The sequence below is a fragment of the Corythoichthys intestinalis genome, chromosome 10 (assembly GCF_030265065.1).
Source record: "Corythoichthys intestinalis isolate RoL2023-P3 chromosome 10, ASM3026506v1, whole genome shotgun sequence".
NCBI classification, from domain to species: Eukaryota; Metazoa; Chordata; class Actinopteri; order Syngnathiformes; family Syngnathidae; genus Corythoichthys; species Corythoichthys intestinalis.
In genome coordinates this window covers 25,729,752-25,742,417 of record NC_080404.1, presented here as the reverse complement: position 1 = coordinate 25,742,417, position 12,666 = coordinate 25,729,752, and the positions used below count along the sequence as shown (strand labels likewise).

General features: G+C 38.1%; 1 protein-coding gene across 30 annotated transcripts in view; it reads right to left on the bottom strand.

Annotated features, from left to right (window-relative positions):
- kcnma1a (potassium large conductance calcium-activated channel, subfamily M, alpha member 1a) overlaps positions 1 to 12,666 on the bottom strand; it is a 302,368-nt gene that overhangs the window by 130,829 nt on the left and 158,873 nt on the right. For all 30 annotated transcript variants that reach the window (XM_057848857.1, XM_057848838.1, XM_057848847.1 and 27 more), the window contains exon 3: positions 11,908 to 11,969. In XM_057848857.1, the coding sequence (XP_057704840.1) occupies positions 11,908 to 11,969 (62 nt within the window). The remainder of the gene's footprint in view (positions 1 to 11,907; positions 11,970 to 12,666) is intronic.

The window sequence follows — 12,666 nt, the reverse complement described above, 5'->3', positions numbered from 1 at the left end:
TCCACATTGCCATGGTGACTTTGTTTAAAAAAAAAAAAAAAGTTCAGGCCACTGAGCGTGCAATTGCAGACTGACTCGACTAATTAGCGACACAGACATAGATTTTAATTAGCATTTTCATGCAGCCCATTTACATTCAGCAGAGTGGAAAATACACAAATCTCATTCGAAAAAACAGTTTGTGAGAACCATGTTTTACGAGCGTCGCAGTGAATAATCGTACATGGTGTTAGCTCAGTAGTTGATCATAAAATGCTCTGTTCTTGAATTTGATTTACTATCAAATGGAAGAAAAACAGGCATGCTTATCCTCATTAGTTTCACAGGTGTGCAGGAGCCGATCACAGCTTTTTTGGGCAAGAGCTAGGTCAAATATAGATGAATGACCATTACCACTGATGACAATTTAGTGTTCAAAGCTACCTTGAGTACATTTTTTTTTGTATGTGGAGTGCAAAACTGTTTTAAGAAATGGCAGGAAGCACTTCATACTTTATTACAACAATTAAACCTTTAATGTGCAATTAATTGATATTAAAGGCCATCTGGTCTTAAGTGCACCCATTATTTGTGTCTTAAATTTGTTTTCATAAATATTTTAGCTAATGATCGCAATATACATAGAGGTTACATTTCAAACTACTGTTTGTAAACAATTGGTGTATATACAGCGACAATGTAACTACCTTATTTTTCGGACTACAGGTTGCACCTGAGTATAAGTCGCACCGGACCCAAAATGCGCAATGAAGAGGAAAAAAAAAACATATAGTCGCACCGGAGTATAAGTCGCATTTTCAGGGGAAATTTACTTGATAAAATCCAACACAAAGAACAGATACTGTATGTCATCTTGAAAGGCAATTTAAAATAAAAATACAATAGAGAACAACACGCTGAATAAGTGTAGAGTATGATAATGTTACATGATGCATGAACAACGAAATGCGAACATGGTTAACATATGTTCACGTAGCATAGCTATTAAGAGTTATTCAGATAACTATAGCATAAAGAACATGCTAACTAGTTTACCAAACCATAAGTGTCACTCCAAAACACCAAAATAACATGTGAAATGATATAATAATGTGTTAATAATTTCACACATAAAACGCTCCAGAGTATATGTCGCACCTCCAGCAAAACTATGAAAAAAACTGCGACCTATAGTCTGAAAAATACGGTAACTAAATTCCCTAAGATTGGCATATGGTAATATCCATTCAGAAAATACATTGATGCATTTTCAAATACTTGATCAAATATCTTGTTTTGTACTTGTGTCAAAGCAAGCTACGTTATACACAACCTGTATCTCTATCGGTATCAAAATACCAAACTACTTTTTTTTGTGTGTGTTTCCCGAATGGGTAATTCCCATGAAGCTAAACTAAACAATGTCTTTGAAGATTTTAGGGATATAGTCTTGAGTGGTAAGCATGTCCGCCTCACATTTCTGAGATTGTTGGTTCAATCCCGGCTCCGGCCTCCCAGTGTGGAGTTTGCATGTTCTTCCTGTGCCTGAGTGGGTATTCTCCGGATACTCCGATTTCCTCCCAAATCCCAAAAACATGCATGGTAAGCAGAATGAATGCTCCAAATTGTCTGTAGGTTTGAGTGTGTGCATGAAAGGTTGGTTGTCTCCATGCGCCCTGCGACTGGCTGGCAAGCAATTCAGGGTGTACGTACCCTGCCTCCTGCCCGTAATTAGCTGGGATAGGCTCCAAGGCCCCCGTGACCTTCGTGAGGATATGCCATTCAGAAAACGAATGAAAAAAAGACTGTTATGTCTATTATGTGGCCCAGTCCACGATTTGTTACTAAAATAGTATTTTCTATGTTCTTCTGCAGATTTGAGAGTTGTAAATTGATTACTGTAATGCATCCATGAAAAGCTTTAATGTTTTCACCACAATACGGCATCAAAAAATATTAAGATACTTTCCTTTTAAAAAATTATAAATTAGTTTAAAACTATAAAATGAGCAGATTATGATAAAATATCTTGCCCGTTGTTAGCTGGGATAGGCTCCAGCACCCCCGCGAGGATAAGCAGTTCAGAAGATGAATGAATGAATGAATGAATGAATGAATGAATGAATGAATGAATGAATGAATGAATGATAAGATATGATGGCTTCTTACTTTGTATAAAATATTGAAGGAAAGTTTCCAAGCATGCGGCTTTCATTACTGTTGCACTGTGTTCATGGTCATCACAGTGTTTTTTTTTTTTTTTTTTTTTTATTTTATTAATAAATGTATTCTGACCTATAATGCACCACAAAAATAAGACCACAAAGACAAAAGATGGCGACAAGGTAAAATTGTTACGATATATTACATTGTATATCATTTAAAATAGTATCAAGTAAATGTTTTTTTTTTTTTTAGGTCGCAGCAAAACGCTTCCCAAATGTAAACAACTCATTCATTCATTCATTTTCTGAACCACTTATCCTTACGAGGGTCACAGGGGTGCTGAAGCCTATCCCAGGTAACAACGGGCAGGAGGCAGGGTACACCTGAACTGGTTGCCAGCCAGTCGGAGGGCACATAGAGGCAAACAACTAATCAAACACTCAGTATTCAATCAGCCTATCATGCATGTTTTTGGGAGTTGGTGTAGTAGAAAACTGGAGCACCAAGAGAAAAACTTACATATTAGGGGATGGGAACAGGGACAGGACAGGACATGGAACAGGGAATATGCAAACTCCACACAAGGACGCAGGAGCTGGGATTGAACCGACAACTTCAGAACTGTGAGGCGGACAATGTAAATAACTTATTTTCACAAAAAATTTACATTGGCAGCAAAAATTTCAACAATCTATAGCCCCAACCGAAATAAAAATATTTACGTAATAATTACGTATTTTGTTGAATCCTTCTATGAATTACAAATTTGTCTTTTGTGCTGTCTTGTGTTTGGATTGAATCATCAGTACCTTTACATAAAGTATATAAGGAACGTCTCATATCACTGGCATAACATAAAGAGCAGCGGAAGCCATCCAATCACAATGGATTTTTATTCCTATTTGATTGAGGCTGAGCAGCAGTAGGACTAGCACATCTGCCTTATAGTTTTTGGTTTGGTGTTCAAATATCAGCTTTGTGGAGTTTATTCAGCTTCCTCTCTCCCATCTTCCAGAAATAAGCTTGTGTGGGCCATTGAAAATCACAGACGTAAAACCTAAGAACTGATTTGGCCCTCCTCATATCTTTATGTGGCCAGAAGTATAACTGTCTTGCAGTCATGTGCACTGTCCGTAACCAAATACAGTTCAGCTCAGCTTCTGGCTGCTGACAGGTTTTTGGCTGAATGTCAAATGTCATAATCATTTTTGATGGCATCAAGCCAATGTGATCTGTTAGAGTTGGGCGATCTAACCCCCAACAAAAGTCACTTTTTTTTCATTTTTTTTTTCTTCATGTTGTCGATTCTTTTCACAATATTTAATTTGTGTTTTCATATTTATTTATTTATTTATTTTGGAGGCAGCTCAGATGGAATGAAAAATAAGCCATCCAGAATATTTTCCATCAATCAATCTCAGGGCTCTGATCGTGGTTTTTTTTTTTTTTTTTGTAATTCAGAGAATGCAGATGGGCAAAAAAGGCAAGGGCATAGGTTTGCATAGGGACGGTAGGGACATAACACTACCAACTTTTCAGGATGCTTAAATCGTCCCCACCACCTTTTAAGCAACCTTATTTGCATTATATAATGGCTTTATATAGGTAATTTAGATTGTCTTCCCATATGTTTTAAGGATAGAATTGACCCTACCATTATTGAGTGAATTACATTCATTATGTTAAGACTTACCTTTACCTCTTTCCCCTTGCTGAATGTGCCGGTCCATTTTTTCCCCCCTCATATGCGCGTTTGAATGGCTGATGATGATGACTTGCATTTATTTAAAATGTATTTATTTATTTTCTACATTATTTATTTTAAAATATTTTTATATGCAGCTTATGCAGACATTTTTTCAGATAATCATACATTAATCATAGTCGAGGTAAAAAAAAAAATTTATGTAAGTATGTTAATATGATTTATGTTCAAATATTGCAATTTAAATTTGCTAATAAAATCCAGACATTTATTCTGGAAGTATTCAAAATGTTTTTTAGTAGTTTTCGAAAACAAAGGTTTGAATCGAATGGTGTATCACCTGAACAATACACATGAAAGTTGGTGTAAGTTAATACAGATTTATTTTGCATTGATCATTTAGCCTATCAATTAATTAGGTTCATATTCGTAAGATATGTAAAAAAATTTATGTAAGTATGTTAATATGATTTATGTTCAAATATTGCAATTTAAATTTGCTAATAAAATCCAGACATTTATTCTGGAAGTATTCAAAATGTTTTTTAGTAGTTTTCGAAAACAAAGGTTTGAATCGAATGGTGTATCACCTGAACAATACACATGAAAGTTGGTATAAGTTAATACAGATTTATTTTGCATTGATCATTTAGCCTATCAATTAATTAGGTTCATATTCGTAAGATATGTAGCACCCCTGTTCACCCAATCCTTTTGGTCTTATTAATGTCCCGTCCCCAGCAAAAAGTGTGCATGCAGGATATGCTTTTATACGTCCTTACCAATGTGAGACCAAACTTACGCCCTTGAAAAAAGGGATATGGGGGGCAACAGACAGAAAGAAACATTGTAAAATGTATTCAAAATATGTGTCATTTTCTTGGTTATGCGTATAGCTTTACAGTTAACCCCATTTGGAGTGTCACATACTGCCTAAAAACCATCAACATTGGACTCTTTGTGGGACTGTTCAAATATTCAGTTTGCATCTGCATATGGTCGTAAAAATACGACACAGTGCATCACTGTGATAGATCATTTAAAAAAAAAAAAAAAAAAAAAAAAAGGCGGTTTTTAATCTTGTTCTTAAAATTGTCCAGCTTCTGTGCAAAAAAATAGCATCCTTTGGATCGATAGGGCTAAAACATTCAGAAATGCCATTATTGGTGTTTATATAATTTTTTTAAATTGTGAAAAATAGAACATTTGTAATTGTGCATTTATCCAATATTTATAATCAGACCCTTAAGGGTATCTAAAACTAAATTTGGTGGCTCACAGGAAAACCGCTTTCACACCGCGGCGCTAAATTGTCCATCGGAGTGAATGTGTGCGTTTGTTTAAATGTGCCCTGTGATTGGCTGGCGACCAATTCAGTTTCTCTTGCATAGGAATAGGCTCGAGCTCACCCGTGATTCTAATGAGGACAAATGCTTCAGGAAATTCTGGATAGATGATAGGGGCCTCCGTCAGAGTCCATTAGGCTATATCCAATTCCAGACGGTTTGCCTCGATTTCAAAGGGTGAGCTAGATGAACAAGTGCCATTAATAATATGTTTGTGGATTGAAATGTGGGGAATGGTGTCAGCTACTAACAGCAGCATCCTCTAATGGTTACATACTCTTCTCCGTTCCAAATGGAGGCTCTGGTATTCCGTCCTGACCCCATTGCCAGGTATTATCAACACCCTGGAAGGAGGTCCGTATTTAGGCGAGCCTTTGCTGCCACAAGGTCTGCCAAGCCTCACCTTTCTCCTCAGCTATATTTCTCATCTTACCCCATTAATTAGTCATGAGAAGCCGTTTCTGTGTCTGCGTTGACATTGGTTACACGCTAATGATAGGGTTACAGGTGCAGGTTTATGTGGCCTTGGACAGTGTCTCGGTCTGTTTTGGTGCCCTTAGATTAACGGGAACGAGGACTGGAATACAGAAGTAGAATAGGGACATCCCTTTAAGAGCAGCCAGCGGTGACTTTGTCCTACATTTATTTTTATTTGTTTGATGGGCGCACCCATGAGGAAAATGAAGGCAAGGGGGATGAACGAAGGTGTCAAGCTGATAGTCGTGTGGGCGGGGGAAGGACAAACTACATCCTCCCGTTGACAATCCCATCACATAACATGAATGTGTCAGTGTGCTACACAGAGCAGACAAAGGCTGAATTGAAACACACCGCAGGCACGGATTGGAGGTAAACAAGCTTTCTGCAACAACAAACAGATGGACGGTCATTCTCTGAGCTTTCCGAGACTTCATTCATAAACAGACCTCTCAACAATCGCCTGTTTGCCAAGTTAATTACAACTACGCAAGCTCATACAGTACGTGACAACAAACAATTAAGCCCTTTGAAACAAAGTCTACCCGCTATTTAGATTTGTTGTGGTCTTATGAAGCTTTTATTAATGTTGGCAAAGTCAAAACGGGAAATAGAACTGTAGGAGAGATGCAATTAAGAAAGCTGCAGAGTGGTGACACCTAAATGAAGCAGGGTTCAATATTAATGGTGACCCAATGTCTCTGAGACAAATTTATGCAAACATTCTACCTGAGCATCATCAGGTCGGGCGCTGTTGCACTTTTACTTAATCGAAAAGCGCAGCTGGGTGTCCCATTGCTCCATAAAACAGCGTTGACTTTATTTGAGGGCCTTAATGACTGTTAAGCAAGAGAAGGATGAGCAGCCCCACAGTGACTGTAACACACAGGCGTCAATATTTAGAAGGATAATTACAAACATTCAAAGTGTGAGCTACAAGTCTTCGGTCATTGATTTTTTTTTATTTTTAGGACCCGAATGAGAGTAAGTTAATTGAATTATGCCTGTGGTGTAATGCTTCTTCTTCTTCTTCACGCATCCACGCACACGCAACGCCTCACACCAGGTAATAAGAAGTCAATAATTGCGTCCTTGTGCATCATGGAGAGATTGAACTAAAAGTCACAAATGAATGAGATGCGGCAGAGCTGGTATGACAGCTTGTGTGTAGGTGACAAGTCCGGGTGATATTGCAGCACCATTTGTGCTCCCCTGAAGTGACGCATTTTGGATTAGTTTGATGTTGACAGCGTGGGATGTCTTTGCCCAGTTGATACACATCAAATATAACATAATGCAGCTACATCAAATACATCGCAATGCAACTAGTCCTGTCAGGTGTGACAAAAATATGGTGTAAAAATGACACATGCTCATCCATGTTTCTAATGCAAAATAGCCCACAGAGGGTTTTGAATCTGCTCTGGTTTGATAAGAAGTCCCCCAGTGAGGAAGCCATAGTTAATCACAATGCCAAGCGTAGAGGGGGTGATTGGGGAAATGTGGACAACTGCACTGATAGATTAGCCAATGCCTCTGATGCAGGGAGGCAATACATTTAAAGTTCACTGTAATATACTGGACAATGTATGTACAACTGAAGTAAAAGTGAAGCCAGTGAAAGTCTTTTTAATGTCTAGTCAGCCGACTACGAGCAAATTAGTGTCTTTCCCAAGTACAGGGCAGGGATTCAAACAGACAACTCTTCAGTCACAGGACAACCTGATTTTCCAAATGGCCTGATCCAAATGAACGTACTATGGAGGTGAGAGGCATTTTTACCAAAAATGCCTCTGAAATTACATAAAAAGCCAGAGGTCCATCATGCCATAATGTGTATATCTGAAACGACTTAGTGACTGCACAACTATGTTCGTGTTTTTGTTTTTTCAGATAATGCTTCTTTATTTATGAAAAAAACATTACTACAGTAGGATGGTTGTTGATCTGTTTAATCTGTTAATCTGTTGTAAATGGTAATATGTCAAAGTTAGTGTGTGGTCAAAACACTTCATTTTTTGACCAGCTGTTCCCTCTATCGCAGTAAATGTCAGCCAATGGGGTAAAGGGAAAGACAACACCTTTATCACGTGTATCCCAGAAAATAAATTTAAAAAAAAAAAAAAAGAATAAAAGAAAAAGACAAGAGAAAGATGTTCAAAAAATTGATAAAACATTGAGTTTCATTTTTTTTAATGCGTAAAAAAAGATAAGAAAAGCCATTATTTCCAGGAAATGGTCACTTTGTATGGGGCGGAATCAGAGCGGAATTTCAAGTCAACGGAGTGTTTTCCGTAATATAATTTTTATAAGCTTACAGTAATTTCCAGAATATAAGGCGCACTTTTTTTCCCCAAAATCAACTTGTAAAATCGTGGTGCGCATTATAATCGGGTACATGGATGGAGACAGAAACATATGTATATTACATATATTTATATAAACCGATTTTTTTTTATTTGACACGGCCACGTTGTGTTGAAGAAACGTATGCGGAGACCCGTTGCCGACCATTACGGTACGTGACGTCACCATTTTGTTTCGGTAATACTTCACTCTAATCAGCCAAATGATTTCGTCTTTGTCAAATTCTGCTTTTTTTTCACTCTTCATAAAGCACAGAATTTAGTTTCTTGAACTCATTTGAGTCAACGTTTATTGCAGCTCCGCAACTCGGACTATAACATATGTAACAACACACTTCCTGTGTGTGTCCGTCAACTATATCTGTCTGTCGGGAAACTCAAATAACAATAGTTCCTATTGTTACTGTCGTGTTGACAGCGATGAGCTCTCACGGATTTCCGACTTAAACGTTCTCACTTTCATTTTACCGTATCAATCCATGGAAGAAACATTCATTCATCATGATGAAACAAGCAAGTTATACAACAGCCTTTAAAAGAAAAGTCACATTTGTTTTGTTTTCTCCTAGATTCTGTTAAGTTGGAAGAGTTGTCAAATCATATTATTACTATAAATATTGTCGGTTTATGGTAATGTTTTGAACTACCAATGTGCTATGCTTGTGCTGTGTTTCACCAGTCAGTGAAATGACATTTCTGTATCTGTACACGAGCTCTATTTTCTTGTATTCTTGGTGCTAAAATTAGGGTGCGCATTATAAACCGGTACAATAATTTTCCCTAGATTTTACAAGTAAATTTGGGGTGCGCATTATACACGGGTGCGCCTTATATTCGGGAAATTACGGTATTTAAATACTTTTACTGAACTCATCTCTCCTTACAGCCAAATTCAAAGTTTTAACAAGTGATATTTTCAATAAAGTTGTTCCCAATAAAAATGCAGACTTGATTTATATAGTAAATTTAGATATTTTTTCACTCAAGTTTAGATGATAGAACATACACATTTGAAGGGTTTTGCTGACAGCAATAAAATCTCTTTGCATGATATAATTTGCATAAAATGTATTAAGTTGGACTATTTTATTTTAAATATTTTTTGTTTGTTTTGGGGCTTTGGGACTGAATGATATATGTAAAATAAGTCTTGGCCTGTGTTAGTTGTAAAGTTGATCTAACATGCAGAAACCATGCTAGAGAAGTACAGGTCCTTCTAAAAAAATTAGAATATTGTGATAAAGTTCATTATTTTCTCCAATGTACTGATAAACATTAGACTTTCATATATTTTACATTCATTACACACAAGTGAAGTAGTTCAAGCCTTTTTTGTTTTAATATCGATGATTTTGGGAAAAAAAGTTAAAAAAAAAAAAAAAAAGTCCCTATCTCAAAAAAATAGCATATTTCATCCGACTAATACAAAAAGTGTTTTTCAATTAAAAAAAACAAGTCAACCTTAAATTAATTATATCAGCTATGCACTCAATACTTGGTCGGGAATCCTTTTGCAGAAATGACTGCTTTAATGCGGCGTGGCATGGAGGCAATCAGCCTGTGGCACTGCTGAGGTGTTATGGACGCCCAGGATGCTTCGATAGTGGCCTTAAGTTCATCCACAGTGTTGGGTCTGGTGTCTCTAGACTTCCTCTTCACAATATCCCACAGATTCTCTATGGGGTTCAGGTCAGGCGAGTTGGCAGTCCAATTGAGCACAGTAATGCCACGGTCAGTAAACCATTTACCAGTGGTTTTGGCACTGTGAGCAGGTGCCAGGTGGTGCTGAAAAATGAAATCTTCATCTCCAGCTTTCAGCAGATGGAAGCATGAAGTGCTCCAAAATCTTCTGATAGCTCGCTGCATTGACCCTGCCCTTGATAAAACATAGTGGACCAACACCAGCAGCTGACATGGCACCCCAGACCATCACTGACTGTGGGTACTTGACACTGGACTTCAAGCATTTTGGCATTTCCTTCTCCCCAGTCTTCCTCCAAACTGTGGCACCTTGATTTCCGAATGACATGCAAAATTTGCTTTCATTTGAAAAAAGTACTTTGGACCACTGAGCAACAGTCCAGTGCTGCTTCTCTGTAGCCCAGGTCAGTTGCTTCTGCCGCTGTTTCAGGTTCACAAGTGGCTTGACCTGGGGAATGCGGCACCTGTAGCCCATTTCCAGCACACGCCTGTGCACGGTGGCTCTGGATGTTTCTACTCCAGACTCAGTCCACTGTTTCTGCAGGTCCCCCAAGGTCTGGAATCAGCCCTTCTCCACAATCTTTCTCAGGGTGCGGTCACCTCTTCTGGTTATGCAGTGTTTCCTGCCACACTTTTTCCTTTCCACAGACTTCCCACTGAGGTGCCTTGATACAGCACTCTGGGAACAGCTTATTCGCTCAGCAATTTCTTTCTGTGTGTTATCCTTTTGCTTGAGGGTGTCAATGATGGCCTTCTGGACAGCAGTCAGGTCGGCAGTCTTGCCAATGATTGCGGTTTTGAGTAATGAACCAGGCTGGGGGGGGTTTGAGTTAATTCATTGATTCATATGATTAGGTTAGTAGCTTCGTTAGAGTACCTTTTCATGATATGCAAATTTTTTGAGATAGGGATTTTTGTTTTTTCTTGACTTTTTTTTTTTTCCCAAATTCATCAATATTAAAACAACAAAAGGCTTGAACTACTTTAGTTGTGTGTAATGCATCTAAAATATATGATAGTCTAACGTTTATCAGTACATTGCAAAAAATAATGAACTTTATCACAATATGCTAATTTTTTGAGAAGGATCTCAAAGACCTATTGTATTCTAAGTGCCTGTGAACTTCAGGTAACTTTGTACCAGACTATGAACTGTTATCCATGATCTGTGTCATGAAAAGTCCTACTGTATTGTCAACATCATCGATCTGTGTCTTGTGTTCTTGTCAACGTGATGTGTTATACACACAGCAGTTATTATTGTCAACATGATCTGTGTCATTCAAGAGTTGTGGGAATCCACTTCAATTGCTAGTTTAACTCTCTTATTTATGGGGAAAGCTGAATAAACCAGGGAGCCTCTCCTCTCAATTGCTGATGTGCAAATGGTTGTGAATACTTTCCTCAACAGTCACTTCAAATAGGTGTTGTCTTTCCTTTTAATAAGAGAGAAGTGTGATGATGACTGCAGAACAAGAAAGGTATTGCTGTCTTGGCTGCTGTCAAGTACAGAGAGGAACAGACAGATGCAGGGGAAAACCAAGCAACTACTGGGCAGGCACATACTGTAGCACAGAAATGATTACATAAACTCACCAGCAACTGTATTTGCAGAAGACAACACAAATAAGGGAAAGATTTATCAAGCAAGTTCAGTATGTTACCACCTTGAGGTTATTACCAAGTTTTTCAATCATCAAAGCAACCTACCCTTTGAACCTCAAAGGAATTCCTTTTTTCCCCTAAAGTAGTACTTTGAAAGTGGATAGTGCTGCAGTGGTTGTCGAAGGGATGCCAGGCCCGCAATGTGACGTTGGGTGACTGCCAACCAGGGAGACACACAAACTGGCAACACACACACTTTTCACTTATTCATACATACACACACACATACACAACAAAACAAATCCTCCACTCACATACAGTATCTGCCCGACTGTGTTGCCATGGGAACTGACATGCCTCCCATTGACAAGATGCAGCCTGTGTTGTGCGCTCACGTGTATGTGCGTGAAAATAAGAGCATTTGCATTTCAGAGACTTCACATATGATTCATACACAGTATGTAGGGCAATGTCAACACAAGTCATGTTTATTTGACTTAGCATGGCTCCATGAGCAGGAAAGATCATTCTAAATATCTCCAAGGAAATTTGAGATACTTACTCTGAGGAGTCTATAAAGTATATTCCAAGGGCCCCAATGCTGAGTGCAAATACTAAGACCACCTGAGGAGACAGAAAAGAAAACGGAATGACACACATGCAAACCTACTGTACATCAAGCTGTTATAGACAAATACAGTGCTGTTGACACCGCATGTAATTAAAAATCATCAGCATGTTCAGGTTGCAAACTGATAGACGTCACAACAAAGTCGTCGATAAATAATGAATACTCGACTTCCTGCCAGCAAATACCAAGGTCCTGAAATTTGAATCACACACAAAAAGTACTGATATACAATCATGAGCACTGAAAAAAAGTACATTGAGGTACTATCAAGTGTTGACGTAACTATTATTGCACTGCTGGATTAAACATGCCTGTGTAATGTTTTGGTTACTACATATAAATAATTTTAGGGTAAAGTGAGGTTATGCCAAGGGCAGTAGAACATCAAACGAAGACCCAAATTAGAACACTCATCATCACCACAATGTCACTCCAATCATCTTACCAACAGATGAACAGTGTAGTGATGCACAATAGTCTCCTATTCAGCCCCTTTAACAATAGAAACACAGTGTGCTGCCTAACTGTGCTATTCATTATTGATGATGGAGCTTGATTACTTTGACGCGATGGTCTTTTAGATTGATCTGACGCATTGTGCTAGAGGTATTAAGCACTTGGCTTGCATTTTTAATGGATTTAAACCGCTTGAATGCAGCACGATGGCCATCCAGGGCATTATTATTACAG